This window comes from Lucilia cuprina, chromosome 4 (assembly GCF_022045245.1).
Source record: "Lucilia cuprina isolate Lc7/37 chromosome 4, ASM2204524v1, whole genome shotgun sequence".
Lineage (NCBI taxonomy): Eukaryota > Metazoa > Arthropoda > Insecta > Diptera > Calliphoridae > Lucilia > Lucilia cuprina.
This window is the reverse complement of record NC_060952.1, coordinates 45,679,360-45,702,756: the sequence shown is the minus strand read 5'-3', so window position 1 is coordinate 45,702,756 and position 23,397 is coordinate 45,679,360. Positions and strand designations below refer to the sequence as shown.

Sequence of the window (23,397 nt, the reverse complement as noted above, 5' to 3'; positions counted from 1 at the left end):
ATATTCTTTCTACAAAGACTTATGTAATCTTGTTGTAGCAGCAGAAATCCAAGCGGTAGTGAAGTTTGAAAAAGAAAATCTTAATCTTAAATGAACGTGTGTTAAAAAAAATATAATTTTATATATAGCTTAAAAAAATGAATTAAATCGATAGCAAATGTGGCCTTCTGTGGGAATTCAAATTTGTTATAATAAATGCTTAAATACAAGTAAAACGACGAGGGGAATTAAGATAATTTTAATAATTTTACTCCTCACGCCCACTTTGGAAGATTTTCTATTATAAAATTACTTTGTCGATTGTGTCTTTGTGTTCCAATTATAAATGGCCCATATTATTCAAATATCTTATTAAAGTTTAACTGAATTACGTTTAAACTCCAAAGAGCAAGAAAAAATACGCAGAATTGATTTATCATAAAGACCTGATATTGCTTGTTGTTGTGACAACATGTCATTCAAATTGTTTTTGGGGGAATATTAACGTAGCATATAAAACGTTGGTCAACAACTGCAACAACAACAAACAAGTCGCAATTGTTATGTGTGTCAGTTGAACCATGAACGTTGTACCGCCTACAAGTTGTTGCATTAATAAAAAGCAACTAAAGCACACTTCTGTTGCAACAAAGTGCTGGCTAAATGCATGCTTCATCGTCATACATATACACGCACGCACACGATGTGGTTGATGATGCTGAATGTGTAAAGTAAATTGAATTGAATATGATGATCATAATGCAAAACAGTAAATACATCTCATGTTGGACTTCCCATATTAAAGTTTAAATATGTATATCTGTAAGTGTGTCAATGTTTGTCTGCCTGTGGTTGACGATGTATTTAAGCTTTTATTTCCAGAGCAACAAAAACTTGTCGTTTTGGTTAAAATTGCTACTGCAACTGATGATGACAATGATGAGGTTGAACATCAAGCCATGATGTGTTCATATCCTTTTTTATATATTTTTTGTACTGTTGACATTAACAAACAAAATTAAAAGAAAATTAAATACTTGTTGTTGTAACGATTATATGTATGTTGTACTTTTTTGTTGGACATTTAACCGTTAATGAGGTGTTTAATGGTTTTGTAAGTGATTTTTAAAAACCAACACTTTTTACTTACTTATTTTTAAAAGTTTATCATACTTTTGTATAAAAAAAATATGAACATGAATTCTTTAATACTGACATCAGTATTATACATGTATGAACGCAACCAGATTGTTGCATTTGAATTGCATTTACACTCACTAAAAGGAAATAATTCGAACTCTGCATAAATGTCCTGGCCGGTTCAGAAAAGCCACCAAAACTCAACCACCCTAAAATGCAGTTAGTTGGCTATATTTGTAATTCTACAAATATTCTTCACTCATAGTTTTCCTCCCTACACTTTTATCATATGTAGAGTTAACCACCCTTAAATTCAATTTTATATGTGTTTGTGCACGATATTTTTTCTTTAGTGCGCAAAGTATTCTGTTTAAAACACAATGGTTCGTTTATGCATCATGGCTGCACCTGTCGGCCATAATTGTAGTATGGTAGTAGCATGGCTCGTTATTATTTTTGTACACACACTCTCCCATGCCAATGTTCACAAAAACTATACATACTGGTCAATCTGTAGGTGTAACAGATTTTAGCTAAGCAATTATTTTGTCTGATTGAATAAGTGTGTGTCTGTCTTTTAACACTACCATCCTCCGGTTCCGTTATTATATCCTTCCTATTTCCTTCACTGCTTTTTTATATTTCTATAAATCTAAGGATTTATTTTTTCCAATTTTATATTTAAATATGATAATAAAAGTTTGAGGTTATAAATTAACCCATTGACAAATGAAAATATTGCTTGTTAATTGATCAAAGTCCATACAGTATGTTTATACAAACATATGAACGTATGTATGTACATATATATTTAAATATTTTATAATAAACTCTTACAGACTACAGTAATTTAAACAAACATACAAACCCAGTACACAGTGCTCAAAATTAATCAGCCCCATTGCAGAAATAGTGCACTTTAACTTATGTGGGGGGTAGGTATAGAAATGTGCTATAAATTCGAATAAATTTAATATTTAATTTAAAATATTTTAATTCTTTTTTAAAGTTATATGTAATTTCTGTTAATTTTCAACAGAATAGGGCAGCAGCTACTTACACAGCTTACATTTATTAAAAATCTATGAGTATGAGATGTGTAACAAATGTTGGACTATCACAGCCATAAACAAATACTCTACATATAAATACACAAACATACTGTGTATTTGGAAATAAATGTTTATTTTTGAACCGATTGCTAAAATTTAATTATATTTTACTTAACATACATATGCTAAAATGTAAAAACTCGCACATACAGATTTAAATAAACTTACATATATTGACACAAACACCAAATTTATACATGCATTTGTATACATATTTGTACATATTTATATGTATAAAAGTGTGTGAGTTTGTCTATAATGTATGATAACTAAGAATGTTTATTTAATATTTATATTTACGTACTTAAACTTGGGTTTTAGTATTCGATTGCACTTTGCCTTTTACCACAAACAATACTAGTAGACCGACCAAATAAAAAAATACATATACATACTAAAGCCCTTACATACATAGATACGCTTACACATTTGCTAATTTTCCAGCGGTTTTCTAAGGTGTATAGAGTCTCCTTATAATGAAGTTCTAATTGTTTGAGTTTTACTTTTCAATTGTTTGACATGTTTGTACTCTTTGTAATGCAGAAGCTAAAGCTAATTGTTTTAGTATTTCTAAGTAACCCAGAAAGAATACTTTAAGTATTAACCCCAATATTGAACTGCAGGGTGTTTAAATGTAACATATATGTATACATACATATAGTTTATTCTTACCATTCTTACGAACATCATTACTCTTCTTTTACTAAACATAGCCGGTATTTTGTGTACTCTACATAAACTACATGCTGTAAAATATGTATGTACAAACAAACATGGGTGTCTAAATTAACGGCCTTCGGATTAAACGAATTTAAAAACTATTATTTGATAAATATCAATCAATATCTTAATAAAATTTTTGAAAATAACGTAACCTCTATTAACAAGTAAAGTAAGCTATAAAGAGACTTTAAAATAGTAATTATATTATGTCAATTAAATGTAAAATTCTTTTGAATTATATAATTTTTTATTTGCCGTTAATTTAGTTAGCAATGTTTAAGTATTAGTTAGTAAACTGTTTATAATTGAAGTTCCATATAAACACCTACATTAGGGTGTGTTTGTCATTTTCCAAATAACATTTTGATTAGTGATAATTGTTATAAAAAACACTTTCAATATTATTTCTGAATTTGAGTTTAGTTTCATTTAAATCCAAATTAAAATTAATAAAATTTTACTCAATAACCTTATCTTGCATGTAGCGAAAAAAAAACCCTAATACTACTTACTGTTTAAACTTCTTTACTATTATAGTTTGTTTGTAAAGTGTAGTATCAACAACCAAGCAAACTATTTGCCAGTACTATTCTGGTACTACACTACTGCATTGCATTTTACTCACTGAATACTCGTATTTTATGTCGAATGGTTTAAATTTATTGTTATTGAAATACAATTGCAAAATTAACTGTCAATGTGTAGAGTTTCTATGTATTTATGAACATTTGAGTTGGGGTTTATTGGAGATACTGACTGCAACAACACGACAGTACAAGCGAGAAATAAACAAGAGTGTGTAGCATGAATGCATGTGTTTGTTTAAGTATGGATCTACGTAAGGGAGTTTGTGTCATTTAGAATATACATACGTATCTAGATAGTACCGTTAAGGTCAAAAGTAAACAAAACAAAAGCAAATACAAAAAACAACAATACATAATGTAAAAACGACTTATATTTGCAAAAGAGTTATTTTAAGATTTTCTTTTAAAAAGCTGAACAAAATTATCAAAGACAAATTTTTCTTTATAATTTAAAATATTGAAACTTAAATTGTGTAAAGACATAAAATGTACTTACATATGAATATAATTAAGGTTGTTTTTATAGTAAAACATTTTTAATCATTAAAAGCAATTAAGAATCTTTGGTGTTTGAAAGTTTGTAAGAAATATTTTATGCAAATTTTGCGCTTTTTTTAATTATTCAAAATTCAACATATGTTACCTTAGAGTTTTTGTCTACATAAATAATAATTTTTCGAATTTAAGCCATACGAAAACAAATTGTTTTAAAGAATATGCTTTTAATATCATCATAAAACCACTGCTACTGTAAATAAATAAAATACACTTAAAGAAATAATGATTTATGGATATGTATTATTAAAAATCTCAAAGATTCGCCAAAAAATAACATATCTAAGCACAACAACAGGAACATAATGCTAATCTAATAACTTTTAAAATGTCAGAAAATTTATTTGTTTTAAACGGTCTAAAATGTGAGAAAAACATACAAACATAAGCAGGGAAGAGAAAAGAAATTGTAAAGAAATCAGCAAGAACATAAACGTGGGTATAAAGAAGAAAATAATTTGCAACGCAAAAAATTCTAAAAAAGAACACCACGATGAAGTACTATCAAGGTATCTTTAAATATATTTTAGTGCAACTATAACACAAACAACACACAAAACGAAAAAGGAACAACAAAAAAAAAAAAAAAAAACAAAAAAGAACATGCGTCAGGTGTGCACATTTTATAAAGTTTTAAATAATAGCACAATCTTATATTTTCCTACCTTATGCATACTACCTGCCACATCTTAAAGAAAAAAGTTTAGGAACTCAACATACTAAAGAAATATTCAACCACCCCCTATGCCACCGTTTTTGTCTTAAGTGAAGCATGTAAAATTTACATAAATTTCAAGTAAAAACAAAATGTTGGCTTAAAGCTCATACTTTTTTCTAATTTGGGGTTTCTTTTTGGAGTTTGATAAATGTTTTAAGAAATTACCGTTTTTTATGTCTTATTGATGCTTTTAATTCCTATTTAGATTTATTTACAGAAATGTTTAGCATTTATTTTAAAATTTATTTTTGGTTTTTAATGTTTATGACCATCTTTAATAAATATTTTCGGGATGGCACCATTTATATGCAAATAAATCACTAACGTTCAGCCATAAGTCGCACGATTTAAATTCTATACATTCATTCATATATAAATATGTACATATATATGTATATACAAACACATGTTTGTATCTATGCGGTACTTCAATGTAATAAACTCATAGTCATACTGTTGGCAGAGTTTAAAGTAATTTTTTCACTCTAGTTAAAAATCTAAAAAATAAAAAGATTTTGAATTTCTATAAAGTTAATAAAGTTTTTATGGACTAACTTTGCTTGAATAAAATAATTAAAAAAGCTTTAGTGCTAAAAAAATATCATGATATAATATTTGGTCAAATATATCAAATATATAGAAACTATATAGAAATATATCGAAACTATTTAAATGCATTAGTTTCTTTAATTCATTAGAAAGCAGAAAGCGTTTTTCGTTAATTAAGTAGCCTCAAAGCCAGAAAAAATATGTATAAACATTTTTTATATTACTATAGAACGCAACCATATTATTTAAAATCCAACCTTAACGGAATAGCCGCAAACAAGTATTTGTTTGTCATAATAATTTTTTATGTTTGACAAATAATTGATTTTAGGTTATGACAACAATAAAATACAATTATATAAAATATATTTTCACAAATATCCGATATTCTTAATAATGATTTGATACTTTAAAACATTTACAGTATGTGTATGAGGCTAGAACCAAAATGTACATATATACATAAAAACGTACCTATGCAGTCTCATATTTTACAGCTCACACTATTTGTCATGAGTTTTTTTAAGAACTTTTTTTCCTTGATTTTAAATGATGCAGTAGTAAAAGGCCGACTTTTTTGCAAAATTTATTTTAATTTTTTTTTTGCATTTTTTGGGGCAAACATCACACACATTTAAATAAATACACAAATGTGCATATGTGTAACAGTTTTATATACATATGTATGTATGTATGTATGTATGTATGTATGTATGTATGTATGTATGTATGTATGTATGTATGTATGTATGTATGTATGTATGTATGTATGTATGTATGTATGTATGTATGTATGTACATATATTTTTTTTCATATGGCAGCATGTCATACATATTATGCTGCCGTGTGATATTTTATAATGAAAATCCCTTTTTCCATTGCTGTTGTATGCTTAAAAATTTATCAGCAGCAAGTCATGCTGTGAAAATGCACAATTTTCACATTTTTACTAAATTTATAACATTGGCTTCGAAATGTATGCATAAATTCGCCAATGAAATGCCAATAAATAAATTAAAGTAATAACCTGTCTACAATATTAAAAAAAATACAAACACACATTATTCACAAAAATACACATACATACATGTATGTATGTATTAATGCATGCGTAAAATAATATTAAGGTGGTAGCAGGATATTTGTAGTGTTATATTTCCCCCTTCCAACAAAAACAAAAAATACAGCAGGAATAAGGAGTAAATAAATAAACATTTGTTGTACCTCCTCCCCTGCTCATGATGTGTGAAAAGGGTTTGTTGAAACAAGTGTTAAATAATTGTAAAACAAATATGTATATCGAAAAAAAGATAAACAGTTAAACTTTAAAATATAAGTTTAATTTGATTTTGAAATTTATGATAAACTAAAGAAAATTTATTTCACTGTGATAAGAATAGAACAGAAATTTATTATTATTTTTGTATTTTTAAAGAAAAACAAAAATAAAGCATTAAAACAAATAAAATGAATGTATTTATAAAATAAATTTATTACACGGACACACATTTATTCATATGAAAATCCTTTTACTGGTTTTCTTTTGAAAGCAAAAATGGTTACAAAAAGTAGAGAAAAATAAAAACAAATACAATTTTACACACATACATGATTTTATATCCTTTCATATCTCATTTGGTGTTGATGTTAAAGCTTTTATTTATATTACATACACATACAGACATACATATGTACATATAATGGTGTCTGATAGGATGCTCTTCTTATTGTTGTTGCTTTATATGTTTAACCATGTTGCAAATTTTATTGTTGTTATTATTGCTGCTGTATTGTTTTGCTGTAAGTGGCATTATTAAAACAAGTGAGTGTGAGTGTCAAGAAAGAGATGGAATGAGATAAGTCCATACTATACAAATGTACATAAGTACATATGTATGCATGTATGAATGAATGTTTTGTGTACATTTACGAGCCGCAGAATCACTTAAGTGTGTAATTGTTTATTTATTTGTTTTCATTTGACAAAATATCAACAATAACAATCACTCTTAATGTCACGTATTTTATACAATTGTTAAAATTTTGCCATTTGTACTAAATTTATCCAGCAGTTTATTTGTCTGTATTATTTATAATAATGAACATGTGTTTATTTACTTACATAAACAAGCATTCGTACATACATTTACTTAAACATAATTTATGCTTATATATTGTATATAATTATAAAAGTTTTTTCCTTTTGTAATCTATCCCCTCCCTAAAATATTATAAAAGAAACTGCATTTTTTTAGTTTAATTATTTTTTTTATTTTTAATGTCAACATGTGTTTATTGTTGTTTAAGTGTCAGCTTTTTAAGCATAATAATTGTTAATGATTTTTTTAAACTTCTTAAATATTAGCATGCAGATTTTCTTACAAAAATACTACTCTATGAACAGTTAAATCAACAAAAATTTTATATTAAATTTCAATAAAAAAAATTAAGTGGAAAATTTCTTAATCAAAAACATTTTAAAAATATCTCATTTTTGTTTTTGAATTTCAGTTTTATTTGATTTTCTGCTAATTTGTTGTTTTTGATTTAATTAAAAAAGATATAAAAAATTTTTTGGTTATAATTATTTTAAAAATTTTTTTGAAGAAAATTATTTTATTTGCTTTAAGTTTTTTGGCCTTTTTAATTTTTACTAACAAAATTAACTTTTAATTTTTACCACTGGTTTCATATCATGAAAGAAATTTTTGGTTTTCAAATTTAAAAACAAAATTTTTGTTCAAGATATTAAATCTGTGGGGATTTTTTACTATAATTTTATAATAACATTTTATTTTACACCATTTCCCACAAATTGTAAATTAAAAAATTCCTTTTTTTCTTAAATTCTTTTCAGACAAAATATAATTTTTATTAAGATTTGTTTATTTCATGTGATAACTTAACATATAAATTAATATATACTTTTTAAGATGAATTTTAAATTTTAAAAGAGGCTTTTGAAATGCCCTCATATCTTAAACGTGCCTTATTTGTATATTCATACAAATCTTGGATTTGTAAGACTTAAATGTAAAAACTTTCTCTTTGATCGTTTAAATTATTCTTCAAATTAAAAAATATTTTTTTCTAATTATTTTCTTTGCAATCAGTTGTTAAAACAGTTAGTGGAAATGGTGTAAATAATCAGTGTAGCTTATTTTTAGCTTTTATTTATTATTTCTCACATATTTATTATACTTCTTTCTATTTCTCTACATTTCGTTTTAGGTAAGAGATATTCAGAATCTCTTGCGGGCTCACTTCTACCAGATTGGTTAGGTAAGTAAACATTTTTTTATTACAATTATTATTTTTGAAAAGGTTTTTATTTTATAATTTTTGAAAAATAAAAAAGAATAATTTTTTTATTTATTTCTTTTTTTAAAATAAGTTGCAAGTCATATATTTTTTATTTACAACACACAAAATTTTAAAAAGATTTTGATTTTTGCATTGGGAATTTAAATAAATCAATATTTTTGAGTTTTGCTATGAATTAAAAGGAAATTGGCCTATTTTAAGAGAAAAGCTTTTTTGGATTTTTTTATTTTATTTTTGTCTATGAATAGTTAACACTATTCTAAGATTAATTTTGGTTTTAAGTTAAGAATTATAATTTTTTAAATAAATCACAAGTCTCATACGTAAGATGTTGAAAATGTGAAAAAGAGAGAAAGAAAGAGCCCAGGATTAAATTAAACCAAATATAAGGAGGTAAACCCAAAAATTAACAAAAAACTGTGTAAATGTGTTTGTTATAGATGTTTCTATTATTTAACAATTATTTTAAATAAATATACTACAAGACAAATGCATGTGCATGAGATCCTACCTCATTACAAACACAACTCTATGTTGAATAATATTTTTCTTTAAGAAAAATAAATATTTGACTTAATTTTTATTTTAATAAGATGTTTGTTGTAAAAACAACATTTTATTATTAAAACAAAATAGTTTTTTTCCTTTGTAAATCATAAAAAAACTAGAGAAAAATATTATTAATATGAGCCATTGACACGCAATTTAACAGAGAAATATCTACATTTTGTAATTATAAATTTAAAACTTATTTAAAAAACAATTCATAACAAAATACTATAAATTAATTAAACAATTTTTCAATTTTTGTTGTGTTGTTGGTGTTACTCAAACAAAATCATTTAAAAACACGCATGCATTACAATATTTATATGTATTTAACAACAACTACAACAAAAAAGACAAACATTTTTACACAATTTCTATACAAATGTTTAAATATACAACTCAATCTACCAATATATACAAACATACATAAATCCATTAAAATTTTTATTAACATTACAAAACTTATTAACACTTTGTAAATCATAATGTTGTGATTTGTTGTAATTAAATTGCCTCAATTTGCGAAAAAAACAATATTAACAGACTAAGAAGTCTGATAAAGAGAGAGGCAGAGGGGGAATGAATAACATGTTATATAAATATGTAACTGTCATTTATCATGTCTTTTTTATCAAGGCTTTGCAATATTTTTTTTTTTGCTATATTTTTATTTTTTTAATAAAAATCTCAAAATTTCTGTAGTAAAGTAATTTATTTAAAAGCTTTTTTGTGGCATAAACATTTTACAAATTATATATTGTGGTAAATTATAAAAACTATTAAAAACATGTCTGGGGAAACCTTAAGAAAATCTTTGTAAAATATAAAGTAAGTGCGAGAAGTTTAACTGTCTATAACAAAAATATTGTTATTTATTTACTTTTATTTGTAGAAAATTTATGTTGATTTTATACACATTAAATATTACATATGACAATATTTTCTACATATACCTACTACTACACACACAGAAATACAACAACATATACTGGTAATAAACAATAAATTATTTTATTTTGTAAAACAACCCAAGTTTTTTGTCTAAATGTATCTGTGTATTTTAGAGAAATTGCTTACCAAACGTTTATATAAAAAACCATTTACATTAAAAAATTGCCTCCATCATTGTTAGATTTCCTATAAATAAATCTGCCCTTTATTCATTCTTACCGTCTTCAACAACCAAACACTATTTACTTGCCATCCATTAGAAAATTAATAAATTTTTCCTTTGGCCTGTGTGTGAGTGTGTGGTTTTTATATCAAAAAATTATACAAAACAAAAAAAGGTCTATGAAATTGTTTGCAAATTGAATTAAATCAATTTATTACATTTATTTGTGTTTTTTTTTGGAGTTCTGCATGTTTTTAAGGGTTTCCTTCTAAATCTTAAATGGTCTGATAATGGATGTTAGAACTTTTATTGGCTTAAATTAAAAATTATAGTTTTTATAAACCTGTTAGACTGAAATTTTACAATTAAATTATCTTATGCTTCCCAAAAACAGTTAAAACTATGCGACTGGAACCAACAGTGACAACTGCAGTTTAGCTAAAAATTTAACACTTCTAAACTTTAAATTACTTAGAAAATTTCTAATTGAAATTAAACAAAAAACAAACACCTTTTTCTACATCAAATAGTTTTCTTCTAACAAAAAGTAATTTGAACAACAAAAAATCCTTAAATCTTTGCCATTATTATCACTCTATTACTCTTAAGAGTATTTCCGTAGCTCCCTTTCAAAAAAGAACCCAAACAGAAAATAAAATATTAGTGTGAGCCCGTATTTCATTTATTTTCAACGTCTCTTAACAGGCCCTTTTATTGATTTTTCTGTTTTGTGTGTCTTTGCCTTGTTCTATGTACAAAAATAAGGACAATAACAATACATAGCACAATTACCCAGTTTCTACTATCAGCTGGCTGATATTTGTAACCATATTTCTTTTACGTACTATATACTAAACGTTATTCAAAGGGCAAGGTGGTGGGGAGTGCCATTAGCAAGGGGAGTTTGAATTTTGGATTTTGCTTGTGTAAAGATTTACATAAAAAAGTTTTTTCTGCAAATTCAGCAGATGAAAGCGTATAAATTTTATTTGATTTATGGCTTTTCTCTGGATTTTTAAAGCTAACAACAATAACAATAATAACAACTACAATAGCAAAACAAACGAAAATTAAACTAACATAGAAATACACTTATAATTACCCTGCAGTTCGCAGTTTTTGTTCCACACAATTAAATATACGATTGACTCTACAATAGGTTAGTTCTAAACAAACTTCCCACTAGGTTTAAAAAATCGTTTAAATATAAATAAAATTTTATTTTTGAAAAATATATCGTCTCAAAGATAAACAACAAATGCTTGTCAAACTTCTGGGCTGTATTTGGGTATTTTTATACTATGTATGCGTGTAAAGCGGAATGTTTAACGGGGGTTAATAAAACATACATACACAAAATTTACAAAAATATTGAGCAATTTTTAAGCTTTATATATTTATATGTTAAAGAGAATAAATACCCTGATTTCATACAAAAGAGCCAAAAAGTCAGTAAATATGCCACTGAAACAAATAAATGAACAAATAAACGCCTGAATGTTTTTTCATAAACATTTGCTAGCCGTAGAATAAAGGTCTTTAAAAGACACAATAACACTTACAAGCATTCCCTTACTAGCCCAAATATTTATGTTTAAGTGTAAACGCCGAAATCAACCTGCTGTGAAAAAAATAGCAAAAAAAATACTTTAGAACCAACAAACATTTTATAGTTTTAAAAAAATTAAACCCAGAAATAAAATCAAATAGACATGAAAACAGCAACCATTTTAATATTATTAGAAGAAATTATAAAATAAATAAATAAATAAATAAATAAATAAATAAATAAATAAATAAATAAATAAATAAATAATAGCGATCATCATTCAAATGATAAATTTAACATATTGTTTTCAACAGCTTAAAGTATGAAAACAATAACTTAAGTTTGCTAATTTATTGGAATCATTTTATAATTATACTGAGTTTGTATCCAAATATGAATTTTTCTCTGTATACATATTATGAACATTTTAAAGCTATTTAACAGTCTTAATATTTTTAATATCTTCATTATTAGCCTGAATAAGCCAGACAGTTTTGTATATTGGGTTAAATTTCATTCAAAAAAACTTTTTGTTTCTTTTTTTTTGTTGTTTTTTGGAATTGGAAGCGGTGAGTAGGAAATATTAACATTTATCATAGGACTTGAGAGTTTTTGTTCAAACATGCGTGTGTTTTTGTTCCCATAAAACCCCATTCAAATACTTTTGTTATACCATTTTTAACAAATACACACACTTTTTGTATATGTATTTTATGTATCTTAGGGTAAGTGTTTGTATGTATAAGGCACACAGAAAAGTAACAGAAACATAAAACATCCAGTATTAACGATAAAGTAATCTTTAAATCATTAATACACTTGGAAAAATTAAGGTGGGAAGATTACTGAAAATGTACTTTAAAAAATTAATAGGAATGTTTAAGTTGAACATAATTTTCGGTTCAATGTAATTATAAGGAAAATAATGATTTAAATATTTTTTAATTCGTAAAAAGACATTTCTTTGGAGACTTCTCATCCCGCTCTCGTTAGGGCCCCCATAGGATCTTTGTGGTTCTACATACCGTTTCATTATTCTAAGGGGCCTTATCTCTCCCCCACATTTTTAAACCCGGATGCCTTGTTTGATTTATATTCAATTGATGGCAATTTAACAAAATAAAACCTCTGTATTTTGTGCGATAAAAACTTATAATTTTTAATTTAAAATAATGAATTTTCATGCACTCATAAAAATATATCTAATTAGTACAATATTTTTATTTATTATCAGGACAGTATTGGTAATAAAATAAAAAAAGTAACCAACCTAATGAACAACCATATGTATGTATGTATGTATGTTTAAACAAAATTAATACATATATTTTTAAATCAATTTATTTTGCTAAGTGTATACAAAAGCTTTTTTAAATAAGGGGAAAAGAAAAAAGGTTTTGCTGAATTCAGAACATTAAAGCCTTACGTTTTATATAACAATTTTATAGAATTTAGTTCAATGTTAACATTTCATACTGAAAACACTAACGCCATCTTTTTAGTACTTAAATAAATCCTAACTTAACTTAAAAATAACTGAAGCTTTAAAATTAAGCTTAAACCTTTTAAAAACTTCAAATTGTACCAACATTTTTAAATGAGTGTAACTACTGATTTTGTATACAGAAATATTAAAAAACGTAATATAATAAAACAAAATAATAAAAAATTAATGAATTCTTATCACACATTTTAAGCAAAACAATGTCTTTATTATTATTTACCAACAATTTAAAGAAGAAGATACCACAAACCCACCACAACAATAATCACAAGTATAAAAAAATATAGAGTTATAAAGAAAAAGCGTTAAAAAGTAAAAAATCACAAAAAATAAAAAATAAAATCGTTATCGAAACACATTATAAATGTTAAAATTATTTTGTTTATCACAAACGAAAAAAATTTAACACAACAATTGACATTGAATTTTTCTGTCTTTAGTTTAATACTTGTATAAGGATTTCGCTTAAATAAAAATTAAAAAAATGTGGACATGTGAAATAATTAATATGCCAAACATGTATAACAGAATTGTTTGAATTTGTATGGTTTTTGATGGTGTCACTTGGTCGGACTGACTTGAACAAGCCGGAGGGGAAAGACAATAAAACTTTTTATGAGGTGTTTTATTAAACAGCAATAATAATTGTTATAACAAACAGTAATAAAATCAGACATACTATATAAAAAAACTCATTTAATTGAAGTTAATTTCTTGGTTAATGGTTTTAACAATCAAAAAATATAGATAATTTTTTTTCTAAAAAATCAATAATGAATACACTCCCTTATATAAAAGTTATAAATAGAGGCTAAAAGCTTCTATTATTTTTGCTGGATTTCTTAAGGTGTATGAGTGTGTTTTATGGATTTAAAAGTCGTTTATTTTTTACGTTAAAGGGAAAAAACAACAACCTTGACTTTTCAATTCCCAGTGGAATGACCCACATTTAGTTAAATCTATTTGGTCTGTTTTACTTTTAGAGGGTGTTTATGTTTGCTACCAAACAATATTATTTCTTTTGTAATTATTAAAAAGGCAATATAAGTATGTAAAAAAAATGTGGCTACAAAAGCGTTGTTATTTTTACAGCTACTAATTTGAGTTTTTGCATTTAAGAAATACATAGATATTTATGTATACATACAATATGTTTTTGTATTATAAATATCAAAATTTAAAAATCAGTCAAAAATAGTAATTGCAAATACAATTTGAATATCAGATTATGGTAGGTATTTAAAGTTTTAAAATTCATTTGTTGCTTTTCACAAAATTATTTAAAACTGCCAACCATTTTATTTTTAGAAGTCTGGATTCAACAATATTGACAACACTTTAATTGGTCGATTTATTATGTCTTGTTATTGTTGTTCTCATAATATACTTATTAAAAATGTACATACATATATGTACATCTATACATATATAAATAAAAAAATATGTTTATTTAATTATTGTATTATTTTTGATTTTCATTCAATTTAATTAAAGATTTTTGCAATTATTTATATGTTCCACTTGATTTTCTTTCTCTGCTGTTCTTACTTTTCCTTGGAAAAATCGGTTTATATCCACATTATTCTCTCTCAGTTTTTGAATTTATGACTCCGTGTATATGAAAATTGTTCACAATGTTATAAATTTAACAACCCTAAAGGCCATAAAGCATTTAAAATCCACGCGCAAGTTGAGCAACATTTCTGCCACATTTGTTTTGGTATTATTATTGTTGTTGCTTGCTGTATTTGCTTCTTCATAGCGGGCCATAAACATTTAAAGGCCTTTGTAAGTTGCAAGTAAAATCCCAAGTATCATAACAAAACCGGAACGAAAAAAAACATGCGCAAATGCAAATAAAAAATATAAAACATTTTTAATAAAAATAAAAATGGCCATAAATTTTTAATAAAAGCACATAAATTTCACAGATTTATGCAAGGGAAATTATTAAATAATTAAACATTTTTTATTGTACACATTTATTAACAGATTAATACCTATAATATAAAAGAACACTATTAGCGGCCGACGCCTTTTGTTTTGCGACATTACAAATCTCATACGAACAAAATGTTATATGGATGTTTGTATCTATAAGTATTTAATTTTTTTTTTGTTAATTTTTTTAACATTTCATTAATTTTTTCTATGTTAATTTTTTGTTTTTACATTGTTTCAAAGATTTGCACTTAATAACTTTATTAGCCGCTAAATAAATGCAAGATTTATTGTCTCGTATTTGCAAATAAATCTTAAAAGTTCGCCGTTTTTATTAAAACTAATGAAAATATCTAAATACTCAGCAATAAGACATAAAAAATGAGTATATGAATCAGTAGTAGTAGCTGTAGTATTTATTTGTGTGGTTTCTCATATTTGAGTTGTTGTTGTTGCTACTAACAAATATGGCCGTCGTAAATTCAATTCGCCGTAAAAACAAGTAATTCATCTTTTTTATGTGTACACTGTACAACGCTGTTGTGTTTCGTGTGTTTGTTGTTTCACATAATATAAAATGTTGCCATAATAAATCTTCGCTCACATTAGTATGGGTCTTCTAAGCAAATGTTTATTTTGGTTGCTTCAACATAACTCGGTGGTTTGAGTTTGTTGCTAAGCACTTTGAAATGTTGTTAAACATTTTTTGGGGCTTATGAATGTAATATTATGTTTATAAGCATCTTCATGGAACTACATACATAAATATTTATTGAAATACGTACTTATAACACATTTAATGATATAGGTATTTAATTATAAATATTTATATGTATATCCACATATAAAAGCTTTAATTGAAAATGTTACTCTATTGACTATTGAAATTTCGTATTAGTTTTTTAAAACTTTTGCAGTTGCCTACCTAAATTTTTTAACTAAATTTAGTTTGCATCAAAAAATTCTTTTAAATAATTTTTTTCAACCATAAATTATCTTTAACCCCCAAAATTAGTGCGTTCTTTAGAATTTTTATGCAAAGGAATTTTTATGTTTTGTTTTGATACTTCATTCAATTTATTGGTGGCACACATTTAAAAGAGAAAAAACTCAATGTTTTTTGCATTCACATGTTTATTTCTGTGCCAAAATTATTGTTGTTTTTTTTTTTGCTATAAAATAAATCATGGGTATTTTCTCGCTAAGTTACTCATTTCTATGTTGACTCGAAATCAAACCCATATACAAACTCACAAGTTAAAGAAGGATGGACAAAGTAAAATTGCAAATCCAACAAAACACACACATAAACATGGTTGGCAAAACTCAAATAAAATAAAAACAAATAATAAACAGCAATAGCTCAAACAAGAACACAAACACATAAACACTTTATAACAGAAAATGAGCAATAAACGGTAAAGTATAAAAATAGGAGGTTGGGTTATTTGTCTTCCAGCAACCGCCATTATTCATTCCATGCAATATACAATTTTCATAAGCCGGTTGAAATTTATTTACTGGCTCTCTTTTTTGCTTTAGTTCAAAATCACATGCACACACACACACATTTGAAACTATTTTACTCTTCTTCACGCTCTCTTGTTTATTATACAAATAAAGAGTACGTAAACACGAGGCTTTAGTCTCTCTCATGATTACCTAAGTTGTTGTTGTATTTCTGATAGAGATGCCAGATTGTATTGAAAATGGAAATATTTTGCTCAAATTTTGGTAATAGAAGCTCTAAAATTATACAAAATTCTTATTAAATAATAATATACATTCCGAAATATGTTAACATTTTGATTTTTACAAATATAATTACAATTTGTCAGTTGTCCCAAGTTTTTGTTTTCATGGGGAAAATCGTTAAATATGGCAGTATTTTTCTGTGCCTTTTATGTGTGTGTTTGTTTTTTTGCTTCCTTTTTTCTTTTATAGTTATTTATGCTCTCACATTTTGCCACCATAATGTATATTTGACTTTTCTTTGATTTTAATGGCCGCTCTGAAGTGTTTATCGTTGGCACACAATTTTTGCGCACAAGTGGGTATTTTTTTTCAATACAATTTTTGTGTCCATTTGAGTTGTAGTTTTATTGTATATTTTCGATTTTATTATTGTAAGAAATAAAAATTGTTCTTATCAGAAGTGGGTTTTGGTTTCCTTACATTATGTTGTGTACACGTCGTCATCGTTATTGTTGACGATTTTTTATCTTTTGCGGCGGAAGATGATTTTTCTTCATCATTTTATTATCTAGATTTTTGTTCGCTCTAGCCTCTTGTTGTTGTCCTTTGTGTAACTGCACTATAAAAGACATTTCTTGGGAATGTTTTTTCTTTATCTTTATTTATATTTTTTTCTTTGGTCATATGAAGTAGCGACGGTACTTATTTTATTTTCGTAAAAATGATTTATTTAAAAAATATTATTTATACCTATTTATTTTCGTGTTTTTATGAAAAATTATTTATGTTTTTTGTTGATTTTTTTTGTTTTAATTTACTGTTTTTTTTTCATTCCAAGTGTGTGGTTAAAAAAAACAAAAACTCTCTGTCTTTTATATTGATTTATTGGTTTATTAGCTGAAAATTATTTTTTAAGGTCTTGGGTTTCTTTAATTTTTTGTTGTTTATTTTTCTGTTGACTTAATGAAGTTGCTTTTATTATGTTTATTAATGGCCTTTCAAACAAGTTTTTTGTTTTAATTGCTTAATTTTGTTGTGTTCAAAATATTCAAAATGAAAATGTCTGAAAGAAAAAAAAACTTCAGCACAAAATGAAATGTTGCCTTTTAAAATGATTAATACCAGAGTATAATTCAGATTTTCAAAGTGCCTTATAAACGTTAATTAATTTATTTATTGTTATATCTTTATTGTGTTATATTGATATTTATTTAAAAACATTAGCATTGTAAAACATTACAAAGAAATTGATTAAACATTCGTCAGTCTATAACTACATACATATGTATAAGCTTTGCAATTAATCTGCTATTTAATATTTTAAAGATAATTCCATGAGGTTTGAAACGTCGGAGTCTATAACCCATAAATCGCTTGGTTATTATATCAAATCGGATTCCTGATACCAAGATTGTAAAATTTAAATTCTAAATACAAATTGTTATGGGGGCTTCCTAACAAAAAGCATAGTAATAAAATAATAATTTTAATGAAGTCATCTCAAGTCTTTCTGTTGAACCAAAAGTCTTTTTTTTTAAATGCGGGATTCTTTACAACAACTACAAGGGTCATAAACCTTAACAACAGATTAATATTTAAAAAAGCTAACAATATTCAGAGAAACATATGTACATAGATTTTAACATGCGGGTCTCTAATAAAACAAAAACAGAACAGTAAAGCTACAAACAAAAAATGATTTAAAAAGATAAATTGAAATTTCGAAGTAAATATTTCTATTTAAAACAAATAAAGAAGAAAATAAAAATGGTTTTTGTAAGATTTGTCACGAAATTTTTGTATATTTTTCACGTAAAGCATATTTAAACAAGTTTGATTTAAATTTTTTTTTTTTAATTTTAAAAGAAGAAAAAAAATTGTTTAGTTAACCTTTTTAAGTTTTAAATCTTAACAATAACAGCATACAGCACGACATATGAGCATATAGTTAAAAAAAATCAAACATTTAAAACGCCTTACATTGACAACTACTTATCTTCAAGTACATACTAACAATTTTGGTCTAAAACCCTCATATTAGAAAAAAATCACAAGACAAGTCTCTAAAAAGAAAAAAAAACCGTCTTAGAGAGATTGTTTTTTAAAGTTGCTACATGTTTTCATATGTGTAGAGGGTTTGGTTGACATTTTGGACCGACCAGAGCTTTTTGATTTCAGTTCTGTCTGTTTTTTATTTCAAGTTTGTTTACTTTAAGTTGTATTTTTTTTTGCTATTAACAATCATTTTTTAAAATCACGAAGTCCTTAACAAACAATACTTAAAAAAGAATACTGTAAGAAAAAATACAACATTTTGTATCAAACGTTTTTATCGTTTAAAAGGTGCTGTTGCTTAACAGACACACAGCCAAAACTCTAAGTACAAAAATCATATAAATACGTATTTAAAAAAAAAACAGAATTAATACATACTACAACACTAGGAGTACATATAGCAAATTGTATTAGAAGTCATAGGTATATGCAGACAGAAACAGGCAGGCATATATTCAAACTTTTGCAAATTTCATAGGAAACAACAAAACCAACAAAAATGCATGAATATAGTAACAGAAAAAAGGAAATCATTGCATTTAAAATGCAAACTGTTTGAAAATGGCACCATGAGGTTTTATAACAAACAATTCCTTTTGCTTTTTTCCTGTTGCTACTTTTTTTGTTTCTAATGTGTATTATAATAAGTATCAGTATAGGAAAACTCTTACAAATACAACAAACTAATATTGTGTGGCAAAAAAAAAAAATAAGGAAAAAACTATGGAATAAAAAAATACAAAAAATGTCAGTGAAAAAAGTTTAATATTTTGTTACGAATATAAATGTTGGCATTGCATAACAAATGTTTGCTAAATGAGGCTAACTAAGCACCTTTCGCATATGGAAAAAAATCACAAAGTTCATACTCTTAAATAATTGAATAAGGCAAGAAAATTACCAACCTAAGGGAAATAAAACCATCGTATGGCTACTTTATAGATTTAGAACCAAAATACATAAAACCATAACGTTTTATATTTATAATTTCACTTGCAATAGTGGTAAATATCAGAATCAAAAGTAACTGTAAATAACTTTTAATAAACTATTTAAAGCAATTTTGCATTAAATATCCAGCTTGTAGTATTAAATAAATATTTACATATGTTTAAACAAATGAAGAAAAACTAAAATAGCAGAAAAAGAAATACCTGTATCTATAGTAAGTAAAGTTAAAGTAAACTAAAGGAAAAAATCGAAATACATATGGAACATAGTATAGTTTCATTCGTTGGTTTAGGACCCTTTTACTGTTTTTTTGCAGCCACTTCTTAACACAATGAACAAGCAACGAAAAATATCTACCGACCCGTCTATTTCATTTATAAATTGTTTGCATAATAAGTTTGCATTTAACGGTTCAGTCCAGTTTTTCTTGCTGTTTTTTACTTATACAAACATTCTTTTTTTGTTAGTTTTAACTTCAGTTCTTTTTTTGTCTTGGTTAACTTAGATAGTTGACGTTTGGTCCCCCATAAGGAAAAGTAAATATATTTTAGTTGAAAATTGCTTTATATGACGTTTTTTTAATTTCTTCGTCAGTGTTGTCCTGGCCTGTCTATATGACTGATTTAATCTTTGACGACTATAAAGCAAACAAGTAACGGAAAGAGACGAAAAATCTGATATGATTTTTAAAATGTTTGTTTGTTGCCATGTTTGACCAAAAAAAGAAAAGTTGCATGTCAGGCATTTTGCAAAAAGTCATTAATTAAATTTTATTATATACAAAAACAAAACACCGGTAAAATTAGCATTTTTTAATAACTGAAATAAAACTTTAAAATAATTGAAAAAACACGTGTTATCTTACTTAAAATCCTTGACATTAATTTTAATTGGTTTCTACTTATTGCTCCTTCAATATCCTTGAATTATTTATGAATTATTATATATTAATATTTTTATTTTTGTCAAACAATATTTAACCTTGTAATAAGTAGTTTTTTAAGGTTTTAATCTTCAAATAGAAATTTGTAAAACATATGTTTACATTTTTTAAGGAAAATACACATAAATGTGTTTAAAATCTTTCTATTTTTTGTGCAATTTCCTTAAAAAGCAACCAAACATTTTTCATATTTAGTTGTGTTTTTAGTTGAAATATTTTTTTCAATGTCTAGCAAGAAGAGTTGGGTTTCTCGTGGTTTTCTGTTAGACTTCGTGCTTGGTCGAGAATTTACAATATTTTCCTGTTGAAATATACAGAATTATCGTGCCTTTTTATACAGCAACAACAACTACACAGCATTACAGAACATTGTATCTCATTTGGGAGTGCACGAAAACCTTGTCATGATTCGATCTTTTATTTATTTTCTTCGTTGTAGCAACACCAACAAAAAACATTTTAACCAAACAATATTGCTTACAATTCTAAACCAAAATAGAAAAAAATACAAACTAACAACTACAATAGTGAAAAAAATATTAACTAAAAAGATACAGCAACCAGAAGTTTGAAGTTGGTAAAGAATTTTTTTGGTTTGTTGCTGTTTTCGACTATTTTTTTAAACGTTTTAAGTGGGATTCTAATGGTTTTGCAGTTTGTGTCTAATGAAGCACATGTTGCATAACTAAACTTGCTTGTTTTCATATACAGATATACAACCGACTAACGAATCATTCGATACTTCCTAATTCTGATGTTTTTTTGTTGTTCCTGCTTGTCGTAGTTTTTTTTTTTTTGGAGAGATCACCAAATTCAGATTCGTTTTAACCGTTTTAATTAATTAAAACGAAATATTTTCCTATATTATGTAAAGTTTAACGGATAAAACAGTTTTTTAGACTAAAACATCCTTTATGCTTAAACAATTATATTAAAAGTGATAATATTTTAGAAATCGTTTGCTGAATTGTTTGTGATATTATTTTTTGTATGTAAAAACTGTTTAATTGCGGTAAATTAAAAATAAAATAATTAAATAAAAAAATCACTATAATTTTATTATTTTTTTTTTAAGTTTTGTAAAATATTTTTTCCTATGTATATTCCATTATTTAACGTGACCTCTTAAATAAAAATAGCAATAATTATTTAGCAATTATTATAAATCGATTAAGACCAGTTTTGTTTTCTGTAAAAGTTGTTTAGCATTTAACAGAAAAATTGTCACAAATTATCACAGAAAAATGTTGAGCATATACAGCAACGATAACAAGTGGAAGAATTTATATAAGTATTATTTTTTTTATTTTAGATTGTTAAAAGTAATCACAACTTAATGTTAATTGTCAACAATTTTTCATTTTGTTTGTTGAACAAATAAACAGAGAATGCTACTAATCGATCGACCGTTTATTTGACCGGCCGACTGGAGGGACAGATTGACTTGAGAGATAAACAAACATACTTTGAATCACTTTACTTCATAATTATTTCTGCCTTCAATTGCTACTTGATATTTAGTGTAAAAAAATTAAATAAAAATACGATTTACTACCATTTTTATATAAAATATAAAACTACTACCACTGATGTCGTCGTTGTAGTCGCTATTTCACTTTACCTTATATGAATCGTTTAATTTAGAAAAAAAGCTTCTAGTTGTTTTTATTATTGTGTTATTTTCTGTTAAATAGTTTTTATCTTTTTGTGTGTATGTTTTCTGTCTTTATTTCCATTAAAACGAGCTGCAAATGTGCAATTAAAGAAACAGGTTACATGATCGTAAATCTTAGAGCATTTTTCAGCGTTTTTATTTAAAACCAACCAAAAAAACTCACATCAACATGAAAAACGTTCAGTTAAAACTACAAAAAATAAATACATTACATCGGTAATATTTTGTACGGCCATTAGTTTGCGAATTTAAAAAGGTCTTGAAGAAAAAACTATGGTTGATCTCTATTAAAAACATTCTGACTATAATAAGTTTGTCGCAACCATGTTATGTACACAATTCAAATGATGTATATACAATCAACAAATTATTTTTATGAATTTTTACTTCAGGAATACTTTTCTTCCGTTCTCTTTGACAATGGTGTTAAAATTTCCAATTGTGTGTAGAGCAAATTGTATGAGTACTTTTTTACACAAGTAATTCAAAAGTCGGCAAAATGTTTGCGAACGAAGCGTGTTTTTCTTCTTCTACTTAATTTTGTGTTGTTTTACAAAACAAAAAAATATATATTCACATGTCAGCATTTTTGTGATTGCTTGATTTATTGCCAACAAATCGTTGACAAATAAATTACGTTTTTTCAGTTTGTGCAGTATTTTTCTCTCATTTAATACGTTTTTATATTGTGGCGGCTTTAACAACGTTTAATGCCATTACTTTTGTTGTTGTT

The 23,397-nt window shown here is 25.8% G+C and overlaps 1 protein-coding gene across 3 annotated transcripts in view; it reads left to right on the top strand.

Annotated features, from left to right (window-relative positions):
• LOC111674794 (homeotic protein ultrabithorax) overlaps positions 1-23,397 on the top strand; it is a 101,647-nt gene that overhangs the window by 26,220 nt on the left and 52,030 nt on the right. For 2 of the 3 annotated variants that reach the window (XM_046949227.1, XM_023435449.2), the window contains one exon: positions 8,596-8,646. The exons of the other annotated variant lie outside the window; for it this stretch is intronic. In XM_046949227.1, coding sequence (XP_046805183.1) covers positions 8,596-8,646 — 51 coding nt within the window. The remainder of the gene's footprint in view (positions 1-8,595; positions 8,647-23,397) is intronic. 3 annotated transcript variants of the gene reach the window in all.